Raw genomic sequence first — 20,194 nt, 5'->3', positions numbered from 1 at the left:
AACTGCAAGTATCCTTAAATGCACACAATTTTCCATTTGGCCAAGCTAGAATGAGGTGAAATAGGCTGAAGGTTAAATTAGACTTACAGTCTCTTTTATGCAGTGAACTAACTCAAAGACTTCTAAAAGAACAGCAATTTACCAGCAACAAGATATACATTAAACCTGTCAGAAAGTTTTAACAAAAATCAGAGCAATAATTTAAAGACATTGATGTTCTAGGATGTTAGCTCCAGCAATTTAAGTAAATCAATTAATCTCAAGGCCTTTTTTTTTTTTTTCCTTTCTTTTTTTCTTTTTTTTAATTCTTCTGCCAGTTCAGGCTTAAAAGGAAACCTAGGTCAATCATCCTTTATATCCATCCACAGGTGGATTAAAACCGCTTTTCATTTATTTAATAAAAGAAAGAGTCTGCATTATCCCACTTTCAAATATGCACATTTGTAAAATGACTATTAAATTTATACCACTGGGATCACTACTAACAGCAGAAGTGCTGGAAGTAATTTTCTTTAAAACATGGATAAAATATAGAGCAAGCAATAATGTAATACCTCAGCAAAATTGCTAGAGTTGTTTTCATTCTAATAATTAAGATAGTTGGACCTCTGACTATCTAGAATTGCTTTCATAACCAAGACAAATGTTTGTTGATCAAGAGAGAAGAACCAGAGATCCTGTGATTATCCCATGCTTATTTTACATGCATTTCAATCAACTAATGAGGCCACCCTTGAAAAATGGAAATTCTAAATATTATTGTCCTGTTTGGGATAAGTCTATTACAAATGCCAGCTGGAACTGCATTCTGCAAGTGTAATTATCAGACTTTCAGACAAAACATTATTTTGGGGACCTTTCAGCAATGATTTCAAATTTCAACATTTTAATGTTTGGTCATTGATGTTTCTCCCCAAATTACAATGCTATCTGTGAGTCTGTGTTTTTCATCTGCAAATGAATGCGCAATAAAGCAATCAGATAATTCTATACAAGTTACACATTTAGCAGTCTGATTAGCAAATATTTATTGATTACATTGTGATCCCAATCATCCTATCTGAAGATGAAATTAAATAGACAGAAAGAAGGCATCAAGAGCTTTCTTGCATTTTCTGGAGTCATTAAACTAAGCCTAATTTTTCAAAAGAGCTGCTCTGAGTTTATGTACTAAAGTTGTTTGGTATCATGCTGACAGAAATGAATTTTTTTTAAATTACTTACCATATGTTTTTAAAAGAAAGTGCTCATGGACCAATTTATATTTTTTGTCTTTAAAAAAAGTCAGTGTAACTGAAAGGTGTTACAATTTCTTAAATATGTTTAATGATTATTAGAATTATAAAGAACGTCTTTCCATCACTTTTAATTAGAACATAAAAGAACAGAAGCAAAACCACTTGTAGGTAACTCCAGCTTATTCAAAAAGACTCTACAATTAGAAAATGTACCCCCCTAAAAATAAGCTTTGTGCTTCTTTGTAAGGAAAATTGTTGCAGCTGTCCTGTAACTTTGGATCAGACACAGAATATAATTTTGTTAAAAATTTCTGATGTTTAATAAATATGTCCACTTCTCAGTCTGTTCAGCTAATCAAATATCATTAATAAATAGAAACAACGTATGTCGTGGCTGGTTCTCTGAAATGTAAAATACATTATATTTCACCTGTTTATTAAAAATCGTGAGAACTGGGATCGCCACCTGCCTAAGAAGTGACCATAAAATAAAAAATTATTTATAAATGTCCTCTTTGGAGCATTACAGATATCAGCCTCACAAAAGCCTGGAGGGAGGAAGGGCTTCCTGCTAAAGGCTTCATTCATTAGGCTACTTCTAAACAGAATATTGCAAATGTTTTCCTGCGCCTTTCATCCAAGTGCATCCCAGGGTAATGGTGTATTTGATGCCCCACACCTCTTCACATAAGAAGAGTTAATTTCCTAGGAAGAGAAGGGGGGATGGGATTTGAACATTCCAACCTTCTACTACATTCTGATATGTAAGTTCTGGGCGCACCACAAAAAGTCTGTTTAAATTGAAAAACCAGCAGCCTAGCAAGTCCATCAAAATTGCTACTGGGTTCTGGTGTAACAAAGTAGGAGCAGGTGGGAGTGATACAAGAAATACAATAAATCAGATATATGGAGCATGTTGCTCCACCACATTCTGGGAGACAAAGTGCGTCATCTAGTTGCCTCCTGAAAAAAAGACTTTTTGAAGAGGAAGGAGCAAGCTACTGGTCACTCCTATCCCTATGGGTGTGGGAAATTAGACGCCTGACTAATCTGAAGCAAGACAGCTCCAGAGTTAGACAAAAGGACATAGGGACAATACTAGCACTGTACTAGCGAGAGGCTGACATGAGTATTTTTGGCAGAGGTGTTTCAAATTGAATTATGGAACTAGACACAGTAAGAAGAAATTTTATACATATCTCCTTCTTTTAGTTTTCCCTTGGGGCTCAATTTAATTCGTATTTGTAGAGCCCTGCGCGGATACAAAAATGTGGATCCATATCCAATCCGTATCCATGTCCATCAAGGTCTATCCGACCTGCAATCTGCCTGCACTCCTTGCTTTACATCTACCCCCATCTGCACCGCACCCACAGCCCCAGGCCACCAATCAGATGTTTGGCGACCTCCCGCCCAGCACCACCACCACTGATCTGGCCACGCAACAGCTGATCTGCAGCCAGCCCAGGGCTCCTGCCAAACAGCTAATTGGTAGCCAACCAGGGGCCCCACAGAACAGTTGACCAGGCTGCCTAGGGGGAGTAGAGGGTCCAGTAGAGGGGAAGGCTGCCTGTGGGGTGAAGGTAGCAGAGGGCAAGTGGCTGAGAGGTTGAGGAGAAAAGTGAAGGAGAGGGATGAGGGGAGCAAGAGGCAGGCTCTCCATTGGGGGGGTCTTTGGAGCTGGGCTAAAGGAGGACTCTCTTCTCAGCCTCTTCTGGTCCTGTGGCCAGGCTTTCACTTGCTAATGACCTTGCTAAGGGGTGGCCGGCTCCGGGCCCCAGCACTGGTTTTCTGCTTCCCTGGGGCACCCCCATTTTGAAGTCATTCCCTGTCAGGTGGGATGACCCATCCTGGAGGATCCCGGCCCCTCCTGCAAGGATGGAGCTAGTCCAGGCTCCAGGGAGAACGGGGCCTGCTCCAGGGGACTGTCTACCCCAAGGCTGCTGGCTTGGGTAGGCACCCTGTGGTCACTAGCTCCAGGAGGTCCCTATCCAACAGCTGATGGACAGCAAGCCCCTATCAAAGGCTTGAAGACTTTTTGAAATAATTAAGTTTAAAAGTAACTTTATAAGCATTTGACTGTTATGCCAAGCTTATGAGACTTTCCATTTATTTTTAAATATACTTTATTGAGGTGCAAAGTTGCAACAAATATATATGCTTGCATTCAGAGCTCAACACTGAAATAAATACAGCTACCAATTTTTCAACAATTGTACACATCCCTGAAAACAGACATGCTATTTCAATTTGTGACTGAATATACAAGTGAATATGTTAAAAAAACACAAAGTTTGGGTAATGTTAATATGTGTTTTTTGGCTTGGACAAGAACCATGAGGAAATTAAACCTATATTCTTATGTTTTATCAATGAGCTTTAAATGCATGTAAATCGGAAAATGTAGAGTTAGTCTCACCACAGAAACTAATTTGGCCACATTTAATTTGTGCATTTAAAGTCTCAAGCATAGTTTGCATTAACATAAACCAAAAAACTAATGAGACTATTACATGTGACTGCTGATATGATTTGAAATATAAAATAAAATTAATTGAGTTAGGAACAACAATATAATATATAATAAAATACACTGCACTGGAAATGCTTTATAAATACCTGTTCATCACTCTTATTTGCTTCACTTTCACCAATAATGTGGAAAAAGGCTTATTTTCATTACTGTCACTTCAGATGCAGTAGAACTCTGTAGCCTCTGCACTAACAAAGGCCTTTCTATCTCTGACACTTTCCTAGCTATCTTCTATTCTCCCACATAAATTGCTGAAACTCAAACATGATCGAAGGTTTAATAGGTCAGTGTTCATTGATAACCAAGTCCTATCCCCACTGCTTTTCTGTTCTTTCTCTTTTGCTCTGATTGCTAAGCATTTCCTTTTCTTCCCCTTAGTATCTGACAAAGAAGCTAAAAAAGAAGAGGGTGTAAAAGCACTCAGCAGCGGCACAAACAGGAATTAACAGCAGGATAGTCAGACAGGTTAAAATTGGGATAAAAAAGGCCACTTAACCACTTGATGCTCTCACCCCCAAAAATACACAAAAACTATGAAATATTTCATTATTTGCTATCAGCAATATTATAAAATGTTATAACATCTGAATATTGATTTTAAATATCACTGCATTTAAAAAAAGATAATCACTACAGAGTAGCATTGTGTTAATGTACATGTTATTCTATTATCCAAATGTAAACAAGCTCTTTTTTTCATTATGCAGTAAGAATACTATGCAATTAATGATGTCAATAGAGAAACATAGGGAATGCAAGAAACACACAGACTGCATAGAATAATCCATTGAAAAAAACAAAAGGAATAACATACAAAAAATTGAACTGAAATAACTAAGTATCTGGCTTAAAGAGAAAATTTTAAGATTTCCACTCTTTTTTTATTCACTTAGACCCAAACTTTCCCCACTTCTACATGGCTCCAGAGGTCCCTCAAAGAGTGGAACCATGGCAAGTCTTCTGAAAAACAGACAAGGAAAAGAAATCAGAACTCATGCAATGGATATACTCTAGGCAAGATCCTAGGCTGACTTACATCGCCACAGCTCCATTGAAGTCAATAGAGCCTATGCACCCTTAATTTGGTCCCTACATGGATATATATTACATCTTTAATTACTAGATCTTCTACCATTTTTTTTCCAAAGGGCCTCACCTCATTTGGGGGGGGGGGGGGGGGGGGGGGGGGGGGGGGGGGGGAAAACTTGTCACAGAAACAAAATTTTTTAAATGAAAATTTTTTCATTTTGGAAAATTTGTAACGTTTCAATTTTTTAAATTATTTTTGCACTATTTCATAGTATTGGTGCATAATACGTGCTACTGCTATTATTTGACAGAACTTATGAGTTGAAATATTCTATTTTATTATTAAAACCATTAAGTGTCAAATTGTTTCATTATAACAAACAGGAGACACTTTAATTTAGAATAGATATGATCTTTCAATCAGTACTATGTAGCAGCTGCCCTTAATAGGCATAACGCGCACTACTGTTACTACTAATGTCATGAAATAATGTAAGAATAAAAAATAAAAATAAAAATTTAATTCCTACACAAATTTTTCAAAACCAAAACTTTTGTTTTTGTTCCAATTTGAAATAAAACAAATTGAGAAATATCAAAATTTTCTATGAAATGGAAATTTCAAGTTTCAATCAGCTGTACTTACAAATGCTGACACACACACAAACACATTTTTAAAAATGATAAAAAGTTTAGAAAACCGGACCTATGTGGAAGGGTTAAGAAAAGAGCATGTTTAATCTTGAGAAAAGAAGACTAGGGGTGTGGACCTGAAAACAGTCTTCTAATATGTTAAGTGTTGTTATAAGGAGGACCGTGAACAACTGTTCTCCATATCCACTGAGGACAGGAAAAGAAATAATTGGCTTAATCTGCAGGAAGGTAGTTTTAGTTTATATATTAGAAGAAATTTATTATCTATAAGGATAGAGAAGTATAGTAATAGATTTGGAGGTTTTTAAGAACAGATTTTTAACAAACACCTGTCGGGGTGGTCTTGATATACTTGGCCCTGCCTCAGCATGAAGGGGATGGACTAGATGAACTCTCACAGTCACTTCCAGCCCTAAATTTTTATGATTTACCACTGTTTGAATTCAAAGTGGGATTGGGGGGATAGGAATTTATCTGCTTCTGATTAATTCCAGACCCTTTTGTGCTTACTGCTAATTCATCCCTTAAGTTAAAATTTACATTTCTGTCTCAAACGTAGCTCTGGAAAGCAGAAGCATGCCTTTAGAATGGGTTAGATTGCACCAAATGTTAAGAATTTTCTAAATTTCTCCCCCACCCACACATCCTCATGCCTCCCACCTCTCCCTCCCAATAAGGATTTGTATTTCTTCTGGCTATTTACTAAATATCAATACAGGCTAAAAGCTGTTGCAACAGGCTGCTTGAACTTTGGTTTTTGATTCACGGTCATCTATTTGCATACTCCTTTCTTTCCCAGTGTGAAACTTGCCTCAGTTTAGAAATATATTTTTTCCTTTTCCTCTGCTAAAGCATATGTTGTCTTCCTTTTGTCATTCCCATCTCCCACCTTTTGGTTTTCATACTGCTTTACACACATGTATTTAACTCAATTCTGGTGCTAACTCTTGAAGCTTTTACTTTTGAAAGAGAATGGTTTAAAACAAAACAAAAACAATCTTATATGGAATGCATTTGTTTATTCTTTCAGTACAAAAGAAAAACTAGTCACATACTGGCAATAACCTATGTTGTACACAGATGTGACAAAGAAAATGTAAGCAGATGGGACACATCTGCTAATCATAAACATTCCTTCATTACTGTCATCAGATTTACTTTTGTGGTGTGTTATGTTCAACGCATCAGCTAATGAGGACATTTAATTCATAATGCATTTGATCTAGACAATGACCTTTTTTAACTAAATGCTGGTAACAAAAGAAAAACAATTAGAACTTGGATACAACTCTCTTCTATTCATGATTTCCTTCATTTGACTTTGACCTGAGGTGATATTGGCTCAGTTACTCATAATTTGTCTTCCCATTACCTGCTGTGCATGCAATCAAGTCTTGTGCTTCAGGGTACATGATGATTTTCTAAAGCGGTCAGGATGAGTATTTTTCCTTCATGTAAAGCAATGCACAACTGACTACATGAATTGCTTTTTGTTCCCCTGTCTCTTAAACATCAGGTGACGGGCACTGCAAGTGTTGTGAAACAAACTTGAGGGACCAGTGGTCTGGTTTAGAAACCAAATCCAATGTTCTTCAACAATGGCTAACCCCAAAATACTAGGCAGCTATGTGAATGCTGTCTGAATTTAAGCCTACAGCTACAGATGCATCCATATTTAAGAAATTAAATGGGCATCATTTGCTTTCTACCACTGCCCTACGTTTTCATGAAAAAAGGTAATATAATGTATGTTATTCTGTTTCACAATCAATGCTATTACAGAAATGACAGCCTATTACCATAAAGTCTTATGGAAAGCCGCTGAATAGTCAGTGAACAGAGATAGATATGAATTCACAAGCTGTGGAGATAATTTAATATCCATGGTGTGAGAATTGCATCAAGTAAACTTTTAGCATGGTGCAGGGGCAATTAGGTGTGCAACCCATATTCCAGCTAACAAGAGTTCTACATGCATTTTCTCATACATTGCTGTAATATGTACACCAGGTTTTACGTGGGGTTGCATGGCATTATGTAATGAGAATTTCTATCTCCACTTGAGACATCCTAATGGAAATTTAAAACAAAACATTTTTTCTAATGTAGGTGTAAGTAAGTGCTTCAAAGTCTCTCAAGATAGTTTGTAATAACAGTTGGTATAAGACTTGTACAATTCTAATAATGTTCATATTATGAATGTTTTCAGATAACCCATAAAAACTGAAGAGCATAAATAGTGAATACATCAGTTATCAATTTACAACGGACTTCAATTAAGCTCCCTCGGTTTACACCTGCTGAGGATATGGCCCTCAATTTCAAAGTTTGGGTTAGTTTTTTCTGTTTTTTGTTTTTGTTTTCAATACTCAGTTATAATGCCAAAACCAGTAATTTCTTATTTGTGAATTGGGTATTTGTCACCTGATGGCCACAGCCTCTCTTTCAGACATAATGTCATTAATATGGAATGAAAAATGGTACCCGTTAGATGTGAAGCTCAGGCTTCTTCTGAGCATCACATTTAAAATATAAAACCCCATACCAAGAAGGTGTACTTTAAAAGGGAACTAGTGTCACCCCTGAATTTTATTGGAGTGTTTTAAAGTCTTGCTGACCTTTAACTGGGAACATTGGCGTAGTAGTTGGTAGCAACTATTGAGCACAGCCAAGAAGAACAAACTGACTCGGAAGACAACTAAAAACAGTATACAGAGAAGAAGACACATACAATTCCTATTTCTAAAGAAGATCACTACCTCCCCTCAGACCCATCTACCCCAAAAAAAGAATCCAAGACAATTAAAAAGGGGAAAATTATACTAATCCGGAACAGGAGCAGTGGAAAACAAATCATGCCAAACCAGCTTGATTTCCTTCTTTGACAGTGTAACTAATTTGGTGGGCAGGGGAAATTGGTGGACATAATATACCTGGACTTCAGTAAGGCTTCTGACACAGTCCCACATAACATTCTGAGAAGTAATTTGGAGAAATACAGGCTTTGTAGAACTACCATTAAATGGTTTTATAATTGGTTAAACAACCACAAATAAACAGTAACTATTAATGAAATTATGTCAGATTGGTGGGAGGTCTCAGGTGGGGTTCCTCAGGGATCTATTTTGGGTCCAGTGTTGTTTAACATCTTTATTAATTACCTGGATGTAGGCATAGAGAGCATACTAATTAAGTTTGTAGATGACACCGAGCTAGGGGATTTGCCAGTTCTCTGAAGGACAGAGTAAAATTCAGAGTGATCTTGATAAATTGGAGAACTGGACTATAAACAACAAATGAAATTCAACAAAGATAAATGTAAGGAGCTACAAGTTAGGCAAGGAAAGCCAATTGCATGAACACAGAAGGGTGGAAAACTGGCTTGGCAGTAGCACTGCTGAGAAGGATCTGGGAGTTGTGGTGAATCACAACCTTAACATGAGTCAGCAATGTGATGCTGTTGCAAAAAAAGCAAATGCAATTTTAGGCTGCATTAACAGAGGCATAGCATGCAACTCACAGGAGGTGATAGTTCTGCTCTACTGAATACTGGGTAGAACTCAGCCGGAGTATTGTATCCAATTTCGGTCAGCAATGCATAGAAAGGATGTAGAGAAACTGGAAAGGATCCAGAGGCAAGCAACAAAGATGATCAAAGGGGTCTAATGCAAGTCATATGAGCAAAGGCTGAAGGAACTGGGTGTGTTTAATTTGGAAAAGAGGAGATTAAGGTGGGATATGTTACTTGAAAGGCTGCCATAAGAAAGACGGAGAAAAGCTGTTCTGACAGAGGGCAGGACAAGAGGCAATGGGTTCAAACTACAGCAGATCAGATTTAGATTAAATCTCAGGAAAAACTTCCTAACTGTAAGAACAGTAGGACAATGGACCAGAAGTTGTGGAAGCTCTTTTAATGGAGGTTTACAAAAGAAGGCTAGATAGCCATCTGTCTTGGATGGTTTAGACACAAGAGGTCCTGCATCTTGGCAGGGGGTTAGACTAGATGACCCTTGTGGTCCCTCCTAACCCTATGATTCTATTATTCCATTGAATGAAAATTATGATTAAATTATAACAAAGTAAAATAATAAAGAACTGAGCTCCAATCTTGCAAAGACTGTACATGCTCAACTTTATGTAGAGGTAAGGGGTGAAATCCTGGCCCATCTAAAGTGAATGGCAAAATTCCACCTATTGACTGGTTTCACTGACTGGAATGGGCCACTCACAGCATAAAGTTGAGCATGTGCACAAATTTCGACAGGGTCAGGGGCCTTAAAGAAAATGACAGTAATTAATTCACCGTTACATTCTGAATGTGGGTAAAAAATTCCCTCTACTAAATTTAAAGGAATATGTGAAAGCATGAGCAGCAGAACATGGGACAAACCTAAGGACTGATAGGCACTGTAAATGAAAGTATATTGTTGCAATGAAGATTATTTTCAGTCAGACAGCTGAATGAAATAAATTGTTCTGTCACATAATGTACAACCGCATCAACGATGATAATAGCAACCCATTGCAGAGCTCTACGAGAACTTTTTTGTCTCTACAGGAACTCTCTAACAAGGATATGTTTTTGTCTCTTTTGCCCAGCTGCACAGAATTCCATTTTTGGCCTCAGAATCTGCCATTTTGCTGCAGCCAAGTGCCCAACATTTTGTTTTTATTCTGCCCTGCTGGACCTGATATAGCTCCTCTTTTTGTGCTGCTTTCATTGAGAGGGAGCTAAAAAGAGGGGCAACAGCTCTCCTAATTCAACAGGACTATCCTAGTTCATACAAGATATGTACCCCAGAGGAAGAACATGGCAGTCAGAGGCCAAGTCAGTGAGTCATGGGAACCAGTCAGTGCTCTGTCCAGCAGAGAATGCAAAGTACATAGAGCTGGACTGAGGCAAACTGGGGCCTAAGCAAACCAAAACACAATGTCCTAGTGGCTATACAACATAGCCCTGCGCCCCCCATAGACCCAAGATGACAGGTGTAGTAGCATTAGGCCCCTTCTTCACCCCAAGAGTGCCCCTTAACCCTCGGAAGCAGAAGAGGCAGGGAGGGCAGCTGGGGGCGGTGAAAGGGGCTGTGTGCTCACCCCAATGGCTGAGGTTTATCTGCTTGGGTGTGGGAGAGGGACCTACTGCACTCCCCTTCTGCTACACATACAATCCTCTCTTTGGATGTGTGTGCGTGCACGCATACAAGAAGTCCCTCTCTCTCCCAGAGCAGTGGAATTTTGGACTTAAAGCCCCACAATGTTCAACGTGGATGATCACAGCTCTCGAGGCTATTGTTGCAGTCTTTCTGCAGACTCACTACATCAATTATAGTCAGGTAACCTTTTCAGACTTCTCCCCACAATAAGATGATTTAGGGGTTTTGTTTTATTTTGGGTGGGGGAGGTTGTAATGAAAGCTGAGTTTCTGATGTAATTACGTAGCTTTTGGGGCTGAGGCTCAAGTCCTGGAAGCACGAGTATTGTTCAGATCCTCCACTATGATAGATATGCAAAACAAATTAAGTTGATAAATATTTCCACAGAATCAAAGGTTTCCTGCCACAGAATTAGCATCCAGGGACCCTGCCTCAAGTTTAGATTTTGCTCCTTTAGGAACACCCACTCAAGTCAATGAAAAGCATTCCCACTCCACTAGTTTCTCGGGGCATTAGGTCGGGCTCTTTGTGGGTGCAGTGGATGTTTTATACATAGGTAAAACTTTTTCTTCCAATGAGATAGTTTAACCTTTTTAGCACGCCCCACACATTTCAAATTTTTCTGAAATCCTAACACACGTTTGCAGTTCATAAATTAAAGATACACAATATAAAAGGCCTGAAATTGTTTGGTGAAAGAACCCCGCTAAAACCCAAAGTTTATCTTTCCCTCTCATCCACCTACTATAACTTTAATTTTCCCTCTATCATCTTGCAATTTTATCTGACTGATTATCTCAGAGATTGTCTTTTCCCTCCAGCACTCAAAGTCTCAAAGCTGGACTCACTGTTGTCATTATGAACTCAGGTAACTTAGATTTTTGGTGTTTCCCTACAAGGTTCAAATCCAGACTAATTCATGAAGCTGATAAAAGAAAGATCTGGAGATATGGCATCACGTGGACAGCTTCAGAATACCCAGCGGGAAAGAAAGGAGCCAAGTGTAGAAAACTTCTGTTTGACATAGATTTACATGTACAAATAGGCAAGGCTGGTTGGACTGGAAAGGGAAGTCAGTAGAAAGTCTACATCTTTAAATCAAGATAGGATATCTTTCTAAAAGATACGCTATAAATCAAAGAGAAATTATGGTCCTGATGAGGTGCGGTTCTATGGCTTGTGTTATGCAGGCAGTCAGACTAAGTAATCATAATGGTACTTTCTGTCCCTAAAAAATATGAATCTATGAAAGGCAATTCTGTTTTAATACCGGGCATCCTATATTGGATACAGGCAGTTCTATACAGCATTCTGGTCGATAGATGCAAGCCAACCCCACCACTTACAGTTAGGTCAATCATAGCAGCTGCCGACAAAAGGCACAGCTGCCACAATGAAAAAAACTTAGCATTTACCCTTAATTACCACACAGTAGTAACAGAGCTACCGCAGTTTCTCTCATTCTACGTTCACCCACTCATAATTGCCATGTGAGGAAAATCTTTTAATATCAGATATTGCAGAAGAACAAATACCATGGAAAGGTTCAAATCCATTAATAAGGCTAGTATTGATGAGATAGGAGATAAAGTTATTATTTCTCCTCTTGTGCCACTTTGACGACTGAATCATACTTTCAAAAATCTCATTATATTGTGAAAGAAAATAAGTTACCTGTAACCACAGCCTGTCCCCTGTATTCGTTTTACCATTGGCAGTGCACTGAAAAGTGGCAAACTGTCCAGCATTGACTTCCACACTCTGAAGACGCAGGAAATGGGGAGTTTTGGCTGATGGAAGAGAAAAAAAGATCCAATTATTAACACACAGTGTGACTGTGATTAGTTCATACAGTTTATTAAATAGCTACTGTTTTTAAATGTTCTGGTAATAAATTTAGATTGGAGAAAAAAATCTGATGTGTTTTAAATATTTGATTCTAGTTGTAGAAGACACTATAGACTGTTTAAGTGAGCTTTGTTCCTTTTTGCATGGGATACAACAAAAGAGAAGGGTGCTATCTTATTGTTACTGCTGTGCAAATGATCTTAGCTCAGCAGCCCTCTTGTAAAAACACTTCTATATTAATAAAGATTATACTGAAATCTAATTGATGTTTTGAACAAAAACATTAGCTATTTATACTAGCAACTAGATAAGAAAGTAAAAAGTTAAATTATGTTGTCAAGGAAACTATTTTTTCCTTTTAACTAGACACAATGTGTGTAGATAATGCATTTTAGCATGATGGTTTGGTATGCTACATTTCTAGCATAACATTTCCCACCATGACCTATATTCTTTAAAGACAGCTCTTTTGAGGAATACTGGAAGAAAACAAAACACAGTAGCTGCTGCATGCTGATACTTATTTCCAGTTTAGGTAGGGAGGACACCCCTAATAAGAGAAAAGCAATGTGAGTGCAAACATGCTTTCAGTAAGACATCTATTTAAAAAAGAATTGTCTCAATTTCACCTGACTGGGTAAAAAGTATAATGATTTTCATTTTTACTGGAAAGAGTGAATTGCGCTGCAGAGAAAAAAACCTCCCAGAAATTAGAGAGTATTCTCTCTGAGAAAGACAATAGGTCCAAACAATTCAGTTCCCAAAGAAGTCAAGAAGAAAATTTCTACTGACTACTGTGGGAGTTGAACCAGGCCTGAAATACTGTCACCTCAGCACTAGAAATATTTGAATAAACTGAAAAAAATCTACTAGATGAACAACACAAATGATAAAGGTGCTGAAAGTGATGACTTAAAAAAACATTAAAAGAATTTTGTAGGCATAACTTGGGGAATAATAGGCATAATAGGGGATAAAATAACCTTTTACAAGAATTCAAGAGGAACAATTCTTTAAGGTTCAGCACAGGGGAGTATACAACTAACAGAGAAATTTTGGATGAAAAAATGTCTCTAATGGTGAAAGCTATTAGACTTTGCAATAGGGATTTGATCCTGCTCCCCAATTCTACTCAATGGGAAAATTCTCATTGACTTGAATGATGCAGGATCAAGCATTTGTCTCACAAATGACATGGTGGAACCTCGTCCCTTCAGCCGTTTAAAAGTAGTCTCAATAAAGAATCAGATTTTCTAGTGTGGGGCCTAACGGGGCAACTAGGCTTCACAGTGGCAACAACATAATTAAAGAAAGCTTGTGGACCCAGTTGATCCTGGACACATTACACCGCTGCCAATGTCAGGCATAGAGAGGGGAGTTCAAAGGAGGAGACCTTTGATTTACTAGAATTTTTACATTGGTACAGCTATATCGCTCAGGGATGAGAAAAATCCACACCCCTGAGAAACGTAGCTATACCAACCTAACTCGCAGCATAGACAGCACTAGTTCAACAGAAGAATTCTTCTGTCACCATAGCTGCTGCCTCTCATGGAGGTTGACTGTCGATGAGAGAATTCCTCCAGTCAGCGTAGCTAGTGTCTATGCTGAAGCGCTACAGCAGAAAGGTTACACCGCTGTAGCCTCTTCAGTGTAAACAAGCCTGCCCAGTTCAGGGTTGAACAAAGACAGAGAGCAGAGCTCTGCTTCTTCCTTGATGAGGGAAGACTGGTTCCAGCCAGGCCAGCTTGCTACCTAGATGAGCCATTCAATGAGTGGGACAATTAGGCTCAGGAAGACAGACAAGAAGGCACTAAATGCATGGAGACAAGCCCAGCGCAAAAGGGCAGGCTCCGGCCAATAAGTCCTCCAACAGCTCTAATTTTTAGATAATTTTTCTCTTTTTTGGTTTGAACTCTAACACCCCAAAAGGATACAACTCCAGTGTATCTTAGCCATAGGGCTATGACACAACACCAAATCTGAACTGTGTGACAGCTGATCACAGGGAACCACAGTAGAGAAGCTGAACCATGATGGGGGCTGCCGCCTAGATAACCAAGTTACAGGAACAATCCTACACTTGTAGGGAAGTGAACATTAATAGATAATGGACTTTAAGGCCAGAGGGGACCATTAGATTATCTAGTCTGTCCTCCTGCGTATCATAGGCCATTACATTTCACCCAGTTACCCTATATTAAGTCCAGTAACTCGGGTCTCACTAAAGCATATATTTCAGAAAGACATCCAGTCTTGGATTTGAAGACATCAAGAGATGGAGAATTCAACACTTCCCTTGGTAGCTTGTTCCAAAAATTAATCAGCCTCACTATGTGTGCCCTATTTCTAATTTGAATTTCTGATTTGAATTTGTCTGGCTTCAGCTTTCAGCATAGGTTCTTACGATGCCTTTGTCCGCTAGATAAAAATACTTTTAGTATCCACTCTTTCCTCCCTATACAGGGTTTACACACTTATCGAGTCACCTCTCAATCTTCCATTTGATAAACAAAATGGAATTAACTTTTAAATCTCTCACTTTAAGGCATTTTCTCCAGCCCTCAAATTATTTTTGTGGCTTTTCTCTGCATCCTCTAGGTGCTTAATGTGTGCCAGAGCTTGCCAGGACTGAGCCCTGGTACCTCTAGGCTTGGCAGTTCATAGCCCTGGTACCTCTGGGCTTGCTGCACCAGTTATGAAAGTAAAAAAATTGCTTGAGCCCTAGCATCTATTTCATCACAAATTAAGCACTGCACCCTCTCCAATTTTTCAACATCCTTTTAAAAACATGCAAACCAGAAATCAAAACATGCAGTATTCCAATATCAGTCTCGCCAATGCCACATACAGAGGTACAACCATCTCCCTACTTCTTCTTGCTTCGCCCCTGTTTATACATCCAAGTAACACATTAGCCCTTTATGCCACAGCATCACACTGGGAGCTCATGCTCAGCTGCGTGACCTCTACATGATCCCAATGTCCTTTTCAGAGCCACTGCTTTCCAGGATACAGTCCACCATTCTGCAGGTATGGTCTGCATTCCTTGTTCCTGAATATATAAACTTTACATTTGGCTTATTAAAATGCATTTTGTTTCAATTGGCCCAGTTTATCAAGTGATCTAGATTGCCTTGTTGTCATTATTCATCATTCTACTACTGCTTTTTGACATCCATAAACTGCATCAGCAGTGATTTTCTATTTACTTCCACATCATTGATGAAAATGTTGAATAGCATCAGGCCTGCTATCAATCCCCATGCAACCTCACTAGAATCATCTCCAGTTGATGATTCCCCATTGAGGACTACTTTTTAAGCTCTCTCATTTAGCCAGTTCTTAATCCATGTAGAGTGTACTTTGATGTTGTATAGTGCTTATTTTTTAATCAGAACATTTGTGGTACTAGGTCAAACACCTTACAAATGTCTAGTCTAGTCTAGCAGATTCTGCTTATTAGCAACCCCTCAGTTCCCCACAAAACATTGCTATTATCCAGCAATTGCTATTAAGCAGAAAGCAGGTTTGTGAGGAAGCAGCCAGGAAAGGAAGCACTTTCCTGGCTGCTGCAGCCCTCAGACATGCTTGCAGGCAGGGAAGCAGTGGGGAGGCTGGGATGCCGCCAGGATGCAGGCCCCCTGGGGCTGTACCATACCACTCCCCAAATTCTCTGGGAATTTGAGCTCAGCACATCCCAGCCCTTCCTTCCCTGGTTGCAGTTCCAGGACAGGGTGCAGCTTAGGGAGTGCAGAGAGAGGCATCGTGCAGCTCAGACATCCGGGTTGCAACCGTCCTCCCCGCAACTGCCCTGCCCACAACCTCTCCTCCCAGTTTGCAGCCTCTTATCTCATGTGTGGTTCCTGTGTGCAGACAGGCTTGCTGGGCTGCAGCCTCCAAAGGAAGTGCTGGGAGAGGCTGAACACTGGCCATGGGCAGGTTTGCAGGGCTACAAGCAGGGAAGGCATGTCCCAGACTCTCAGCACTTCCTTCCCTGGCTGCAGCTTTATAAATCTACACGCAGCTGGGGCCTCTCTCAGAAAAGGTGCTAATAAGCGGCACGCCATGGCCCATATCTGAATCCCATTAACAACGGTTAAATATTCCCAGCAAAACGTTGCCACCAGAAGTTGCTAGTATCAGGATTGCTATTAAGTGAACTCTACTGTATATTATATCTACAAAAATTATCTTTTCTAACCAAACTTGTAATCTTCTCAAAGAATGAAATAAGGTTTGTTTAACAAGGCCTATTTTCCATAAAACAATATTGGCTGGCATTAAATTATTATCCTATCCTTTACTTCTTTATTATTTGAATTTTATATCAGCTTTTCCGTTATTTGGTCCAGGATTGATGTCAGGGTAACTAGTTTATCTGGGACTGATGGCAAACAGAGGGAGATTGATAGGTGGGGAGTCATGCATATCAGAAGTAGAGAGAGCCAAAAAACAAGAGAAGCCCTGATCAATGTGGTTCATGGAGGAAGCCAAGAGAGAGAGCTTCTTTTGGGCAGAGGGCTGGGCCAAAGATCTCTTTAGTCAGTTCTTTTAGGAGTCTTGGGTGCTAGTTATTGGGACCTGCTGATTTAAAATATTTATCCCTAGTAGATGTTGTTTAACATTCTTAATCGACTGGAAAGTACTTTATTGTTCTCATGTGATATCAAGTACATCATCCTGCTTTTTTCCAAACACACATTTTTGAATACTTCTGTCTTTTCTGCACCATTATTAAGAATTTTACCATCTCAATCTATAATGGGCTTATACCATTACTAGGATTTCATTTGTTCCTAATACTGTATACTTAAAAGCCTCCTACTTTTTGTCCTTAGCCCTGTCAGACATGATTTTTTTTACCAGTTGTCTTTAGCCTTCCTTCTCACATTTCTACACACCATAACTTCATATTTATATTGATTGCTATTTAATTTTCTCTTTTTTTCCTGTTTGTGATATATTGCTTCTCAATTTCTAATTACTGCCATCACTTCATCACTGAACCAGGATGGTTTTCTTTGCTAAAGCTGTCCTCTTTTTGATTGGGAAATCACAGCTTTTTGGCCATCTAATAAAAGTTTTTGAAGAACTGCCAATTTTTATTCATATTTTTCTGATTAAATTTTTTCACCCAATCAATTCTCTCAATTTTCCTCAGTTTTGGGAAATTACCCCTTTTAAAGCACCAAATATATATATTATTGGTTAGGACTATCCTCTGTTTGCCAACATGGAATGTAATCAGGTCATGATCTACATGATTATCAAATAACTATCTTTCCACCTCTAACTTCTATCATTCTCATTTTTGTTTAAAAACTAGAAGATAATCACTCTAAATTTATTTATTGTAAAATTGTACAAAATTGGTACAGTGTATGAATAGCATTATCTGTCTTGTAAAAATGTAGACACTATCACAAAATTATTTTAATAATTCTAACACAATTTTAAAAACAATTAGTATATACTCTAAATGTTTTGATGTTTATAATGAATTCTTCACATTCTAAATTAATTACTTTACCAAAGAATTGTTTCATTAAAGCAACTGGGTTTCGACATAGCTTCCATTGGTTATGCTAGTATAGTGCACTCTGTGGAGGTATATGTATATTCTGCTCTCTGCATTAAGTATAAATGCACAGATCAAAACTCTCAAAATATTTTCAGGCAAAATTATTAACTTGACAAATACTATTTCAAACTTAGCCTTTTTGTATCACAGATACAAATTCAAAATGCAGTTTAAGCACAAATATTGTATAAGCAACACGAGAACCTTCTACGTTTATTAGAACTAAGTGAATCAGAAGTAACAGAACTGCTGATTCTGCATAGCCATCTCCACATTTCAAGAAATTTCTGTCTTCCTGCCACTAAACAGTAAAAACATTTTTATGAGACACTATGATATTCACCAATAAACTACATTTTATTTTAAATGACAGTGCCTGTTTACAAACCATTAGGAATACTTGCAGGGGTAGTATTTGTCATAAAAAGGAGTTGAACAGTTACATGCAGTTCCCCTCCCCCTATCAACCATATACACAATAATAGGTTAAGATCTGCAATTCAGAAAATTAAATATTAATTTATCTTTATTAGCTGAATTTCATAAACATTAAAAATTCTAAATAATTTTATCTTACTTAGGCAGTTTGTTGAAAGTCATGACAAATCACTACATATAAAGCATTTCATTTGTAGTATTCTTACACTGCCACCTTTCTTTAAACACTTACACATACGTATTGACTATAAAGATTAAATTTGGGGAAGAACATTAAAGGAAACATATTTTAAACAAGTAAAAATGTGTAGAACTTTATACTATGGAAATAATTTACAGTGTTGTGGAAAGTATACTATGGAATCTTGCAAAACAAAGCAACAGAGCCATAGCCAGTTAAGGGTCCTGAGTTGACAAGAGCTGAAGAAAATCACACATTTTTATTTCTTTGATAGTATACCTGCACCCACATACCTCAATCTGTGACCATTCTAGACCTGATACGAAGAAGGGTTGGCACTGGTCAGTATTCTTACCATTATCCATACTGGAGTAACGCCTGGCCCTAAAGGCTCCAATCAAGGATTGAGACCCCATCTTGTTAGGCATTGTATGCAAGATAGATAAGGAATAAAGAACAGCACCAAAATGCTTACAATGGCTGCATGATAGTCAACACATTTTTATAACAATGGAATTGTTATTGACATTTCCGGTTTCCTTTGCTTTAGAGATATACTGGAATATTGTCTCAAATATATTTTAGAAAGAGGATTCCAAAATAACATATAGGCACTTACTGCATGGATGTCTTAAAACCTCCACCTCACCAATAGCCAGGTATCCTTGATGACCTGAAGTGACCACTTCAAAAATAACCTGAGAAATTTAGAGAGAAGTTCAGTTAATACCTCTGTAATTACATAGTGGAAATAAAGTCTCTTACATCCATTAAATTACTATGGAAAAATAAGCCATCTAAGTATTTATTTCAATAATATGTTGAGAACTCATAAGAAAAAAGCCAAGAATGCACCTTTCAAATAATTTAGGACCAGAACATAAACCCTATTTTCACAATGTTACTCCCCCTGGGTTTAATGACTCACAAATATGGCTCTCAAAAGGCTATTGGATCTACAAAAGCAGCCAGGTTAACTTTTCATTCTTTACCTTTTATAGTACAAACCTGTTTATATTTAATAAATGACAATTATACGGTATATCCACATTTCTGCCATGAACTGTATCAGACATATGCATGGCTATTTTCATGAGTGCATTAGCCATGCCCTTAATCTTCCACCTAGTGTACTATGTTAAGTAAAGCAGATCCATTGGCTACAGTTTGTTTGACGGCTATAAATAGGTCACAAGATAAATGGACTGCTCTTGTCAGCTGAATTAAGAGCATTCAAAAGTAACTGTCTCCAAACTTTGGCAGCCCTTGCTTTGAACAACCCAAGACTGTTTATACTGAACAGGAAAAAGAAAACATGCCAGTGACATTAATGGGTACATTTTCAATGTAATGCACAGGAGATGCATGCTCAAATCCTGCTATTTTTTAATCCTGCTTTTAGCTTTGGAAAATTATATCTAAATGTTTTTCTCTACCGTGCTCAAGTAGCATACAAAAAAAGTTCAGAAGTTTGCTGCAATGGTTTAACTGCCAAGAGTGAAATACAGAATGCAATATATCACAATGATAATATGC

The 20,194-nt window shown here is 38.1% G+C and overlaps 1 protein-coding gene across 4 annotated transcripts in view; it reads right to left on the bottom strand.

The window, feature by feature from the left end:
- Positions 1-20,194, bottom strand: part of PTPRM (protein tyrosine phosphatase receptor type M) — a 655,839-nt gene that overhangs the window by 386,485 nt on the left and 249,160 nt on the right. For all 4 annotated transcript variants that reach the window (XM_067547610.1, XM_067547612.1, XM_067547618.1 and 1 more), the window contains exons 4-5: positions 19,278-19,356; positions 12,282-12,397 (exon numbers count right to left, since the gene is read on the bottom strand). In XM_067547610.1, coding sequence (XP_067403711.1) covers positions 12,282-12,397; positions 19,278-19,356 — 195 coding nt within the window. The remainder of the gene's footprint in view (positions 1-12,281; positions 12,398-19,277; positions 19,357-20,194) is intronic.

Source organism: Emydura macquarii, unplaced genomic scaffold (genome assembly GCF_026122565.2).
Source record: "Emydura macquarii macquarii isolate MOO-44397 ecotype Brisbane River unplaced genomic scaffold, CSIRO-AGI_Emac_v2 contig_212, whole genome shotgun sequence".
Lineage (NCBI taxonomy): Eukaryota > Metazoa > Chordata > Testudines > Chelidae > Emydura > Emydura macquarii.
This window is presented reverse-complemented; position numbering and strand designations above follow the sequence as displayed.